Here is a 15115-nt window from a genome sequence, read left to right as displayed (position 1 = left end):
GATTATACATTCTATTTAACCGTATGTGAGATCATTATCTGGAGGCAGCAATGTTGTGAACATGATTTGATTTCACAAAGTGGACCCTGCTTCGGTGTTGACAGTTTGTTCAGTAAATGATTTGCATTTGTTCACAAATGACTTTGCACGTGAAGTATTGAAATAAGCAAGAATAAATAAATTTACAACTATAATTCTGCCGAGTCATCAGTAGTACTTTTGTCAATGTGCACCCGCAAAGTGGCCGCAAGTCCACATAGGCAACAGCTGTATCCCAAACTTTTCACCACTTTTGTAGTATGTTTGATTTTCTTATTCCGAAAAAGCATAATTTATTTTCAGAATTCACTTTGCTGACTCCCCTAGATATGTGATGCTCATCATATTATTGTTGATAATTGAATCCAAGTCATCCGAGCGTCAACGTATAGCTACATGTAAAGAAAGACTAATGAGCATAGTATTAGACATTTCAAAATGCTGATGCTGTGAAAGTCCAACTTCATCGTAGAAAACATTGGAGTTGAATTCAAATCAAAGCGGTCACGTAAAAGACTTGAAGTATAGTAACCGTCCCGTAAAAGCAGCATGGAAATAATACTGAACAAATTCGTCGCACTTAGCAGTTTTTATTACTTTGCTTAAAACGTTTCATTAGCAATTTTTTCTTGTTTGTTTATCTGTGTGTTTTCCAATTCTTATTTATTCTTCATTTATTGAGATGAACAATGGAATGAGTTAAGCTTAATTCTAATTTAATAATCTGAACGCATTTACCCGGCGCATTTACAGCAGCACTTGGTGGTCGTCGGTGCGGAAACCAACATTTAACATCGTTTTGCACGTGTAGTGACAACATTAGGATCACTTATTTACAGCGAAACATTTGTTTCAAAGGTTTACACGTTGAGATTCGTTTTCAGTCTCCGATGTCTTCGTGGGACTGCGCACTGTCATTGTCACAACTGCCAAAACTGCTGTCTTTGTGCTTCCCTCGTTACAATGGGACCGAATCATCAATGGTTTACGCTGAATATTATCCTGAATGGTGTTTTAACCTTTTGAGTGCTGTAAATTTTCCCGCCAAAATTCTTGTGCACAGTTTTACAAATTTTTATTGAAATTTTTGTATTTTGTTTTGACAATTTTGGATCAAATTGACATTTCTTTTCATTGGATACAGTTTTTTGGTCAAAAGTTTGGAAAATATCTGAAAAAAAAATTGTGCAGTGTCTTGGTTACATTTTATAGAGGCGGCTAAATTGACTTTGGAGCTTAAAGGGTTAAAGTAATCGTGAAATCGTGAAATCACAATATGTGACTCTCTATTGAGTAGAATTCCGAGACAATTTGCTTATAAACGACTACAACGACATAGATCCTTTTTCTGTAACCTTAGATAGTTTTAAAAATATTGTGAAACTTTGTTTTCTCAGTATTTGCTAAATTTTGTATGTCTTGTCTCTGTGTTTTAACTGTGTATCTGTATACAAGTCTGCAGTTTCAGCAGATTTCTTTGCAGCACAGGGTGCTGCAGAAGTCGTTTCTCGCGTGATATTTCACAGATCCAAGTAACCATCTGGTAATACATACACACTTGGCTCTGTGACAGCAAAGTGTGAAGACGCAACCAAAGGCTGCATAGAAATGTGGAGTAAACAAAGAGGAGACCTTTAAGACTTGGACAGATTGAACAGGGGGAAGGTTCTAGAAGACTTTATCCCACGGTGGAGTGACCGTTACTTATCCCAAGTCCCAAGACGTATAAATATTAAAACCACAGTAACTTGCATATTGAAAGAATAAACTTTGGCAGACTGGCGATGATATCATGGAGTGAACACTATACTAAAATCAACTACGGTAATTCACCTCCCTTCTAATGTACCGGTATGTAGTACCCCGTCACTGCAAATAAATACACACACATATTTGCAGATTGTAAGTTCATCAGGTTAGAGGTGAATCAAACAAATTGATCCAAACAAACAATCAGAAATTAAATCGTCTAGCCTAAACACTGACACAAATTTTCCACCGCCAGGGCAATAAACTCTAACCTTACACATGCGAAATAGCTCACACTTCAAAATTCGGGAAGTAAAGAAGTTTTCCGTGCTTGCGGCATTAGCCATAAGATAAACTAATAAAGAAGTATGTTACAGTATATATTGTTAAAATGGTAATTAATTTGTTTATGAAAAGTGATTGTTATACACTTTTATCAAGCCTTGAAGGCTCAAGGTGCGTTACCGATGAAACAGATGGCCAAGCCATGTCACAAGCATTACATGGGTCACGTGCTTTTCATAAAAGGACACATATGAATGGATGGGAGAGACGCCATATTTCGCTACCGCATTGTTGGTCTCAAAATAAAGACCATTTGGCCGAGGCGATTCTCAACTTTACTAAAAATAAATATCACTGTAAAAGCCTTGCTTGTTTAGTTCCACAGATGCAGGCAGATACAATGCATCATTGGGTACAAGTCCGGAGATACTGCAGTCACCAGTGGTCGGTCTAAACTTAATCGTTGTGGGGAGCAAGCAAGGTATGACGTATAATTTGCCATTCAAAAAAGATTCAATACTAAGTCCTTTTTATGATTCGACCAAGTTAGTGAATGGGAACAGCACATAATATTGACCGTAAAACCCGTGGATTTATGAAATATCCGTAGGATTTAAAGAGACGTCAAGTACGAAATATATTAAACCTCGCCAGAGTTCCGAGATCATCTTCGGTACCATTCGTCAGCGGCATCAAATATATTTACAACATTTCGGCGATTATCGCGATCGTAAATGTGAGTCTTATACATAAATTGCTGAAATAGGTTTCCTAGCGCCTATTCTAAAAGCTTATTTTATAACGCTTCTCTATATGGAATACCTTACAGTAAAAATGCTGTCAATAAGTGAGTGTCGCATGTTCGTCCAAATCACATAACTCAGCCTTAGTTTGTATGAGAATATGCATTTAGGTTGCGTTCGAACTTTTTTCGTATCATTTCTAAATAAGTCTTGCCGGGTTGATGAATTTTGCGGACGCGATTCAATATGTATGTCGAATTTTGACAACGTTTTGCATGACGGCCATGCATGAACTGAATGACAGCCGTCTGCTACACAGTGTGTATGTCCACTGAGAACTGAAAACCTAGTCCCAAGGCCCAAGTAAACACCAATTTTCAATGTAGAACCGCTATAGTGTAAGCATTGCTAGCGCTAGCGTTAACATGTTACAAGGTTACCGATTTCTAGACCCGTAAAACACTTAAAAAGCACAAGAAGTAGCACAATTGTTAGGAGAATTTAGATGCGCTCCAAGATTCTTGCCGCAGCTATTTTTGTTTCATCAATGCAATATGGGTCCACATCTGGATCTACAGAAGCGAAACCCATTGAAAGGTAAAATGTGCTTATTTCGATGAATGCACATTTTCCTTCATGTAAAATGATAACGGCGACTTTCAGATGTGTCAATCCATAAGTTAAATTTTATCCAAACATTAAAAATTTACTCAACGAAAAAAGAAATTGCTTGACTACTCGTCGAGTTGCAAAAACCCACAAATAACAAAAATGCTCGTGACACGAGTGCGCCAAAAATAAATATATTGTTTTTGCGCATGTCCAGGGTTACAAAACAAAAAAACGCCCAAAAATTTGCGCATTTTGCACGAAAATGAATAATAAATATCTTCGTAAAGAGGATCTCATTCCTTGTTTTGAATGCTGTGCGCATTACTCAACCGGATGATGTTTTCGGGTTTCTCACTATAATTTACAAGCATGAAACAGAATATCTTCATCAGATCATGGAACTACAAACCTTTCTAGCTTCATGATCAAAATAATTCTTTGACAATGTTGGATTTTAATTTCAATACTATAATAGCATTTGTTAAATTTCCGCCTTTGCATGGGACAAAGGAAAACAATAGCTTTACTTAGCACGTGGTCAAGGATACCTGTTTTAAAACTAATTTCCTGAGTACATTGTCGCACTCAGAACATCAGGCAAAGACAATTGGGTTCATGGTTGACTGAGAGAGTCAGGGTCAGAGGTCAGCGTCGAATACAGCAGAGCACAATACACGAATGAATATTTCGGTCATGATTCAAGGTTTTGGAATCTCACTGAGGTAAAGCTGTAATTAATCCATTTTTTCGACTAAACCGTTTTAAGGCACATGCCGACAACTATATGCGCTATTCCAAAGTACACTCAGGCGAGCGCATTAATTCACAGATGGCATGCCATCAAATTTGCATTAATTAACGGTGAATAACTTTATTAATTCTCATGAGTGTAAATGCATCGCTGTCCCCGGATGATGATTTACGTTGTTTTCAGAACTCTTCAGACTTTGTCGCAACACGGTTATCTGAAGAGGGTGATTTTTTTATTACTTTGGTTTGTCTTATGAACAGTATCCCGAATGCAATACTCATATTTTACCGCGAACTATGACCTTTTTGTCTTTTGAACAAAACATCATTGTATAGCAAACCTTGTAAAGGTACAGAGCTATCGTCTAAAGACAGATTGATAAATTCAATTTTGTACAAATCACTTCTTCAGTTTACCGCTTACGTAAACTGTTCTAGGACGTTATTGAATATTAAATTATGAACAAAGCATTGCCTACCCATGTACCGCCGGGGATTTGCAGGTGTCTGTTTAGCAGTTTCACGGAGTCTATGCATGTACACTGGACAACGACGTCACAAACATTCGTGACTAGAAATGATATAACAGGGTAAGATAGCTCACACTGTATCCTGGAAAGTCCTCATTGAAACACACATTACGGGGGTCACAAACTTTGCCAACAAGAAATATATCATTTCAACAGTGCCCTATATGGCAACTGTTATTATTTATTTATTTATTTATTTATTTATTTATTTATTTATTTATTTATTTATTATCAATACATCAATGTGTATGAAGATATCATGCTTAATCACTGTTAGGAATTATCATCAACTGAAATCTTTGTACAATATTTCAAACTATCCCACCAATTAAAGTACTTATAAGTCAATCACGTTTTACTAAGCATCGCAGTTTCGTAAGTAGCACGGGGCGATTTACACATTTGAAACTTTCATGTAAAAAATGATATCAAACAACGAACGTTAACGCACCAGCAAGGGTATAACAGGGGACCCTTGCTGGTGCGTTCGTTGTTGACTTTGTCAAAGTTCATCCAGTGATAGTTTGGTGACAGCGTCCACAGATTAGTAACTTACCCTTGCTTGCTTTGCCGAATTAGGCAGTCAAACGCATCAGATAATAGACATGCATAACATAGTGATAAAATGTAGAGTATAATTATCACTGGGCAAATCTAGGAAACAGTGAATGAAAACAAGGTTTCTTTACGAAACCAGTGCTAAAATGAGACCACGACACCCAGGGTTAGTAGTATCACTGTCCCTCGTCTGTGAAGGGACTGTAGTAGTATACATTTTTGATGTCACAGTCCAATGTACTTAACAACATATAAAATGGAAGAAGAAACAACGACATCCCTACCCCGACCTCCACCCGTTAGGGCGGACATTTTCGCTAGACCCTATGACCCGACGTTAAAATTCATAAATCTGTAAATGTATCTCATTATCACGCCATCGTTACTTCTTTCCACATTATACCTTCATAGGAACAGAGTGAGAAAGATATACTAGTATCTTTCTTACTCAGTTATAATTCAATAATAATATATCCGGAATGGTAACTGCCAAACAGTTTCTTTGACTCTATGAAATACTGTCTGCAGTAAAGTCGTAGATGAGACATGATTCTTTTTGCCGTGCATATAATACCTTTCACATGTAAGCTAATGTCATTGCTACGAGAAGTTAGAGGAAATGAACATAAAATTTGTAAATCAAACTCCGTATTTAATTAACATCTTCTGTCACAGGAATTATTCGACGATTGAAAGTATCCTTTCTGTTATTTGAATTTTCCTAAGTGAAAACTCTGTAGAATTACACATAAACAGTGGAGTTATCGTTATACTCAGAGAGAGAGAGAGAGAGAGAGAGAGAGAGAGAGAGAGAGAGAGAGAGAGAGAGAGAGAGAGAGAGAGAGAGAGAGAGAGAGAGAGAGAGAGAGAGGGTGTTAAACCCTGGTTACTTATATATATGTAGTTCATGTACTTAACTCAAGCTGCTTTTTAATATTGATATATTTGTTGCGGCAGCTTTACTTCAGTTATCACCTTAGGGAGAAATATTGTTTTAATCGTTGCGTAGAATATCTATAATTGGACACCTTCATGAATATTGATGTGGCATTATACGACGAACCAGATGGTTGTTTTGTATGTCTTGCATGACAATGACATTTCAAAATCGGATAGAACATATCAATGTGCCTTGTCGCAAATTCACTGTTGTGGATGTGTTGTCGCATTTTGAAATCCACATAAGTATCTCCGAAGCACACAACTGTGACTGTATTCCTAGCTCCAATGTATTCTGCCAAATTTGAATTGTATTATGTTACTTTAAACTTAAATATTACATTAAAATGATGATGATGATAATTATGATGATGGTGATGATGATGATGATGATGATGATGATGATGATGATCATGATGATGTATGAACGTATTTTAGGTTATCTTTGTAAGCAGCATTTTTGTCTCCGAACAAATATTAGATGTATAGTTAGTACCGGTAATTTCTTTCAGCATTAAATTTTCAGTAATTGTATGTGTACATTTACTTCATAGCGGAAATACTGCGTGTGGCTTGAACACAAGAAGCAGTAAGTGTTGCAGTTAGCAAAACCAATATGATATACGTCAATCAACTTGGCTCTGTGGTATGGTGTATTCTTGCTGTTATTCAAGGTATCGCTGGCTTTGACAAAGCAGAATGGGTACGAAACGCTTCCACCCAAAAACCAGGTAAGTTTGAATCACTCATCTCTGAAATTCAAATCTAGTATGCCACAGTGTTAAGTTCGTTTTAATATTTCGGTGAGTCATCCGATCAGTCACGTGATCACCATTCAGAACTGGCAGTTGCTTTGCTAGTGTTTAAATGCTAAAGTCTTGTCAGATCGTTATTGCATGAAGTGTACATGACGAATTGTCGGTGGGCCTTGGATATCTCTTTATACTTCTGACAATAGCAGCAGTTTCCACGAAATAATACTGCCAGCGCCATGTAAGGTAGAACAGGACATTTTTGTGAAAAGCCAATGCAAGGCTGGTTTTTTATCATATTCACTTAGTTTAAAGTACAGATAACAGGCTGATAATACTAAAACTCAAATGTGTCACTTCAAAAATCCGCACCCGCACAAGTAACGCCTATATCACAGCGCCACGCGTCAGTATAACTTGGAAGTTCGTTTACGGAAAGAAAACCGAACACCTAAGAACATGATATTTACATAAATTTGTAGCATGCAAATTATAGTATACTAACCAAGAAAACAACATTGTAAATGGCTCCCACTCACACGTAACGTTGATTTTCCGTGGATCTAAAGGAAAAGTATTTCTGACAATTGTGACGACATGGTATACTTATTTTAAAAAATACATATGTCCGTCTTAAACTCTCCTGCCGTTGTACGGTCCCATCGGCATAGAAGAGCCACCTTCATACAAACACAATCTGATTAAAATCAGTGAGAGGCGATCGACAGCGAGAGAATACCGCGTACGCATAAGAAGACTTCGCCATACTCTACATCTGATTTTAATCAGATTGCATACAAACACTGCCTTCCTTCGCATTTCTTTCGGTTTTCTCTTCGTTTTCTGTTCCCTTCGTATCATTCGTCTCCAACAATCAAATTTGGCTACTCACATATTGCGCATCATTTTATAGAAAACAGTCACTCATACTTGGACTGGCCGAGAATTCACTTTTCCGGAACGTTCTGGTTCGACTCACCGACCGGAAATAACCTTTGTGAGAACTACGACATCAAAACATTTGATGAACGATTTAGAGACGATCCCAGCATTCTTGGATGGAATCCAGAAGGTTCAGGATGCTTCCAGCTGCTAGACTGCAAAGTAGCATCTGTCTGTTATACAAATGGTGACTGCTCCACGCAGAGAAGAACGGATAGCCTGATAGGAACGTCTGTATTCAGTGAGTAGTGGATTTCCATACAGACTACTTGCACTAGAAATAGGCTTGGTTAATACAGACTCATTGCACTAGAAGGACGCTTGACTTAAGTTGACGAATAAAATAACACCTTGTTTACCTATCTCCTTTTTTATATGAAACACTGTTTTACTTATATAAGGTCAACACAAACTACCAGCCATTTATAGTGAACGTACCATAATGGAGTTTGCGCAGTAAAAAGGCTGAACGCCACCAAGCTATTTATTCCCGTATAGCTTCAATCATGACGCTCCCGCCCCACGCTCACTTGAGTATAATAGTTGAATCATAGCCTTGAACTTAGTCCATATTCAGCCAAAGAAATAAGTTACAGCAGATAAAACAGCGTTAATCCCTGCTTCAGGATTTATTGAAAGCCGGTCACATAGGCACCTGTTAATAATTTCATTTCCTTGGAACAGGTCAAAGACAGACGTTGTTCTCATTGTTTGGATGTTTTATCCTGTCATCGAGAAAGAAAATATTTAATTCTCATTTAAATTCTCCCTTTAAATGGTACGCTTTTCCAGGCAATGCTTGGCAACTTGGCTAGTTGACATTGTTCTCGATCAGTAATGTTCCTTCGAACATGCAAATTTTAATAACACAACAAAAGCGATGATGATGACGATCGACAATGATGTTGGGGATGATGTTGACAATGGTGATGATGATGAGAATAATGATGATCTAGATGATAATGTAATTGGTTAAAATCCAAAGAAAATAATAATCTTAGTTCACAAAATTTCGTCGAACTTTTGTGAACTAAGATTATTATCGACGAACGCTTGACATTCTCACATCACAAATTCTTGATGTCTGAAGAGCGAGCCATAGTAACTTTTAACCTGTTTAGTACACTGAAAATTTAATTATTTAGTACGCCAAAATGTTTGTGTGATTTAAATAATACATCCCGAATTTCGTCTTTACTGTTTTACTGCATTATTTGTATGGTATATTTTCTATATTTATGACTGCAGGTAACGTTGATCGTCCCGAAGCAAAGATTGCAGACATCGACACAGCCTACATTGCTGTACCAACAATATTTGGTCTTTCTCTACACGTACCCGGTGCTTTCTCTGGAAAATTTGTGGAGGCGCCGATGTCAAACTCTTATCATAAAACATCTAAACGTGAACACAGCGGACACCTCGGGGCTGATTTTTATTCCCTACTCGTCGATGTCGATTGGCACGGAGAGGAGAAAGGCCACTCACACTTAGTCAAGGAGATGAGAGAAATTAGTTTGCAGAGCGAGGTGCAGAATGTTTTATCAGTGAAATTTAATCTGGACAATTTTGAAGCGTTTTCAAAAAGTGGAAAGTTTGGAACAGGTCGTATCGTTGGCAGTATAGGTATCGCTGGCCCAGCAGAACCATTGCATGGTCTTCGCCACCGACAGATGCATCCACCTTCCTCAAGTAAAAGATTTGGAATTGCCAATTTTCGACTTTTTCCAACTCGTGGAAAGATCTTAATTGACCTCGGAAATAGTCTACCATACAATGAACAGGGACAACCAGATCCTGAGGTCATACAGACTTTGCAGCTTGCCTACCCGCTGCATCAGCCGACTCAACCTGTGAGTTGTGATACAGAAGTTGAAATATTGGATGAAATCAATTATACCAGTAACCTATGGTACGAAGACACAGCTGGAATCATAACAGTGCCCTCAACGACCACTCTGACGTTTAACCAAATCAAAGAAGTATCTGACCGACCATTGTTTATACGGCAGCTGAATAATATATCTCATGAATGTGAAATGATTGTACTTTCAGAGAGACTTGACGGTTTGGCTGTGGGTTTTATGGGGGATAGAGTGTTCCGTCAGGATCCTGGAGATTCGTGGAAAGTTGATGCATTCCTGGTCAAGTTTGGACACCCATTTGAAGGGATTCCTTTAGAGATAGAAACGGCGAAATCAGTTAAAAAGAAGCACATGTACTCCAGATGCGGAAAGGGTCTCCACGTTCCTTTTAATCAACCACCAACTGCAGTTCATTTTACTGATGTAGCAAAAAGTAATCAAAATGGCATAGCTGTGTTTGAATTCGTCGGCTACGATCCTGACAATCCCAGGGAAATTATAGACGGACAAATATACTTATATGAGGTCAGCGTTCACGGGCAAGATACACTCACTTCTAATCTTCCTATTGTGATATTTCTGTATAACAGCTTTGAAGTTTCACCAGGTGGGCCGACTTGGCATCGAGATATTTACCCGATATTTAAAATGTACTCCAACATGTTCCCCAGCATGAACAATATCATTAACATGGCTTCCTATGAGGATGTCTGTCGCAAGATTTGGATGTTGAAGATGACAATGACATTGTCTATGAATGACCCGGAATTCATGCCGGTCACAAGAGACCTGTCGAGGAGGAAGCAACGAGCTATTATGCAATGGCTCGACGACCCTAAACTTGGTGACATTCCAAAGCCTAGCTTAGAAGATCTTAAACGCGATCTACAGACAGCACTTGAACTTGAGCTGTCGACTATTCCCCCATATCTAACGGCATGGCTGTCAATCAAGAAAGGATATAACAAAGCAATATCCAATATCATTCGCAGCATTGCAACCGAGGAAATGCTTCATATGGCAATGGTAGCAAATATTTTGCGAAGTATATGTGGAACTCCGATTCTAAACGAGAAGAAGCATGTACCAACGTACCCTGCCAGACTCCCTGGTGGAGTTCATCCTCACCTCACCGTGTCCCTTGGAAGACTCACCAAAGGTCTTATAGAAGACGTTTTCATGAAAATTGAGGAACCTGACGACACACTGCCGATCAAGTTACGTCAAAGAGTTCTGTCGTCTCTCCAAGACATCGAATTCGACACAGATTCGGAAACACCACTGAGGCATCATAATCGTACAATCGGACAATTCTACTACAAAAGAATATGGCAAGCCCTCAGTTACCACGCAAGCATTAATGCAAGTCTTTTCGCGTGTGGCGATGAAACGACACAGGTTACAGAAGAAGATTGGTACAGTAAAGCTTTGGAAAAGCCATTCGCCATCACCAGCATCGATGACGCTAGGCGAGCCATAGAGCTGATAACGGAGCAGGGAGAGGGTAGTTCTCCAACACAGCCATATGACTCTGACGGTAACCTATCTCACTATTTCAAATTTATGGAGGTAGTGATGGGCTACAGACTTGTAGTGGATCAGAACTTGATACATTCCACACACGAAGATGACACGTCTAGTATTGACAGTTGTGAAGTTGCGTATTCAGAGAAGTACACTCGTAGATTCTGTGACAGCGGTAGCACACCGTGCCATTATATGCGCGTGCATCGCAGATGTAATGTACCGTTTCACTTCACGGGTGAAAGAGTACCCCTACACGAGGACGGGATCTGGCCAATTATAGATAATCCAAGCAGTGAACGTTACCCGAAAGATTCTAAGGTCGAACTTTTATCTGATCTTTTCAACAAGGAATACTCGAACTTGCTGCGATGTATTCACGATGCGTTTAACGGAAACCCACGAGGGATGAGAAAATGCATGTCAATCATGGCAAGGATGGAATCCCTTGGACGACAATTGGTCAAGACACCCATTGAACTTAACGGAGATCCAAATATAGGACCAAACGGTGCGCCGACCTTTGAATTCAAGGAACTATCCATGCAAAAAAGCAAGATTCATAACTTTGACAAGAAAGAGGTGCCATCCCTTAATGATGACACTTATCATGACTAGTACTTTCTCGTTAACAACAGAGACCTAATTCAAATCATTAATTTATTTATTTTATTTATTTAATTATTTTTTTAGGTAGACCAACGGGCATAAAGCCCATTTACAGGCACCTAGGAAATAAAACTTAACATATAAAAAAGTAAACTATGCGCAAAAAAATAAAAATTGACATCACAATCATAAATAACTAACGAGTAGTTAAAAAGAACAATCAAGGAAACTAGTAAAAACATGCACCCTGCAGCGCATGCCGAAAGGTGAAAGTAGAACTAAATAAATCAATATTTGGATGATCTTTTAAGATTCCATTGATAGTATTTAAACATCTTTACATTGGAGAGTATTTCCGGAGATTAATTCTAGAGGCACTGATGCGGAAAATGTAGCTATTACGCAGCTGTCTGCATGGTACGTTAAAAGGTATTTTGTACAAAATGGACGAGCAATTATAATGTGCATTGACAAGTTTGAAAACAAAAGTGCCATCTAAAAATTTACGCCTCCTTACCAGTGGGGGAAGCTTAAACCTGGTACTGAGAGAATAATACTCTGCTGAAGTATATTGCAGATTTGATTTGAAGCATAAAATTTAATAAACTTCTGCACTCGTTCGATTTTATCAATTTGTGTTATTTGCCATGGAGACCATATAACACTGCAGTATTCTAGGTGGCTTCTCACGTGGCTCACATACAAAGACCTCAGAGTAGAAATATTTAAAAAGTTAGCGCATGTACGCTTAATAAAACCCATCATTCTAAAAGCTTTTCTAACAATACTATATCAATGTGAGTATTAAAACACATGTTCGAGGTAAGAAGTATACCAAGATATTTAACACTATGAACGCGGGCTAGTGGCCCACCAGCAATACTGTAATTGTAGGTGATCCGTTTCTTTTTGTTTGTAAATGTAATAATGCTGCACTTCCCGACATTAAGCTTTAATTTCCATGTATTGCACCATTTGATCCACACATTATGAATCATTTGCTGCATTTGGTTTGTTGTAAATAATGTAGATGAGCGTTATTCATAGGGCAATGTTTTTCCTGTAGACTACGAGCGTCTCCAGGCTATTAAACACTAAAAAATGCAGAGTGGTTTATAACAGAAAAGTTGTAAAGCGAAACAAAATGAATGAGTAATTATCCACCACAAAGTGGTAACACACTGACAGAAAAAACCTTGTTGTGATAACATCGCCACACGCTCGTAAAACGCCGACTGATTCTCGTTCAAAAAACCACTAGGTTGCAAAATATATTTTAACATCAGTACACTTGATTAGTTAATGTCAGGGTGAAAGAAACACTACTAGTTTCACTTCAGAGTTGATGTTTGGCACCAAAATAGCTTGAAGCTAGTGCGAGATATGGCGGGAGTATTTTTGTGTAGTACGATAATGTGTGTACTTTATCCACTTATTTCTGAGTCAGCAATTTGAATGGTTCGTTTGTTCATAAAATTTTGCGTACTCTTCAGGAATAGTTTTCAAAGAAGGGAATTCATCGTGTATCAGCAGAGTCTGCAAAAGTTTACAAAATGTGCCGTAAAGATTTCAGAGGAAATTAAATCACTCCGCACCAAAGAAAAACATATGAATACATTATAAATTTTATTACATATTAATCGTAACAACCCATTAAATCGTAACGGCTACAAGAAAGGATGTATTCAGTTGTCTATGAGCTTTCCAAAAATGTTTTACAAGTAAAATATTCAGGTCACCCATAAAGGAAAAACAATAGGATATTTGCCACTTTGACGTTTTAAGAAAGTCATTTTCTCAGTGTGTTATTTAACTACTTTTGGAGTAATATACACTATGATAAGAGCCAATTAATTACACAGAGGCAATTGGATAGACAAAGAATGCACAGGCGTGTGTCTTGAGTTTGTTTATAGTGTTTATTATACTTCTCTTTGAGAACATACCGATTTTTCGGACAAGTTAACATTTTGAAACAAAGTACCTAATGTGTATCTAAAGTTCTGAAGGTTTAGATGCATTCTTTTATCCCCTTAGACTTGCACATAGCAGTAATATCTAAGAAAACATCAGTTGACACAGAACTCCGGGAAAATCAAGAGAGTGTGTTGGCATTGGGACCCGCCCCTACTTTTGTTTTCACTATGAAATTCCTGGCTGAGTAATTTCTTCTTGATTTTCAGTTTGAGATTCTGCTTTGGCTGGTTGTTCAGCGGCTTCAGCTTTATTTGCTTCCAGATGGTTTCTTTGAGTCAGTTGTAGTTGACTGCATAATGGGGACTACCTTGCGAATCCTATGCAAGGGTCAGCTGTGCGCTCCAGTCAATGCCTTGTCGATTTGTTTTGATTGTCATCGATCTTTTTACTATGGAGGAGCCCAGTTACTTTTGTATCCACTACGTGCTAACCACTCCAAGAAATAATCACCCTCAATTGCTTTAGTATATAATTAGTTTATTCAAAAGGCGGCGAGAACTGGGTAAATAATGAGACCAAAATACAAGGTCATTCATTGTCACTTTCGGAGAATCAAGGTGTACAAATTAAACGGAAGGAGAGAGCTAAATTCTCATAAAGTAATCCAAGCACTACATTCAAATGGTCATCTTATTATTCGGAATGTGATAAAAATAGAAATCAACTTCGCAAACACACATACACACAGTCCATATTCATACAACATCATCTTTCTCTAAATTAAGAACTTTTTCAGACACATAAAAACCTGACAAATATTAACCTAAACAGGATGGATGATAGATTCACATTGACTGATTGTTAATACACCGAGAAAAGAAAACTAGTGGGATAATATTGAGATAAATTCTTATTGCTATGGTTGTTCCTCGTACTCAAGGTTGTGACAGACATTGACACTAAAAGTGATGTAATCGTCGGTAGCTGCGTTCAGAGGTCGTGTGGGACCCATACGCCCAATGTAAACATTGCAAGGTACGATGGTGATTGATGAAAGTTAAAACATGTCTGTTATAATCTACATCGTATAATTTATATGTTGCTGCTATAATGATGAGGTGCACCTCGATAACGTGCACGAAATACATTGTTTGTACAAAAGAAATTCGCACAGGCGCAGTTCTGACGACTGGTTCCCTGTAACACAAAGAGCTGACATATAATGATCGGTCAGAGGAAAAGAAACACCACGCATTTAATTTCTGAGCGGATGTTTTACAACAAATTAAGAAAGTTTAATA

The 15115-nt window shown here is 38.0% G+C and overlaps 1 protein-coding gene across 1 annotated transcript; it reads left to right on the top strand.

Moving 5' to 3' along the window:
- Positions 1–2448: 2448 nt before the first annotated feature.
- LOC139126443 (uncharacterized) lies at positions 2449–13622 on the top strand. Its single transcript, XM_070692498.1, has 4 exons — positions 2449–2554; positions 6760–6936; positions 7871–8140; positions 9148–13622. Exons 2-4 carry the CDS (start codon positions 6822–6824, stop codon positions 11904–11906), a joined length of 3144 nt encoding a protein of 1047 aa, XP_070548599.1. The 5' UTR covers positions 2449–2554; positions 6760–6821; the 3' UTR covers positions 11907–13622.
- The last annotated feature ends 1493 nt before the right edge of the window (positions 13623–15115 follow it).

This window comes from Ptychodera flava, assembly GCF_041260155.1.
Source record: "Ptychodera flava strain L36383 chromosome 3 unlocalized genomic scaffold, AS_Pfla_20210202 Scaffold_27__1_contigs__length_13241970_pilon, whole genome shotgun sequence".
NCBI classification, from domain to species: Eukaryota; Metazoa; Hemichordata; class Enteropneusta; family Ptychoderidae; genus Ptychodera; species Ptychodera flava.
This window is presented reverse-complemented; position numbering and strand designations above follow the sequence as displayed.

Bases quoted from the DNA above. Each gene is read 5' to 3' on its own strand.
- LOC139126443 (XM_070692498.1), top strand. From the start codon at position 6,822: ATGATATACGTCAATCAACTTGGCTCTGTGGTATGGTGTATTCTTGCT. The intron at 6,937-7,870 runs GTAAGTTTGAAT...ATCATTTTATAG, and splicing joins CGCTTCCACCCAAAAACCAG to AAAACAGTCACTCATACTTG. The intron at 8,141-9,147 runs GTGAGTAGTGGA...TTATGACTGCAG, and splicing joins GATAGGAACGTCTGTATTCA to GTAACGTTGATCGTCCCGAA.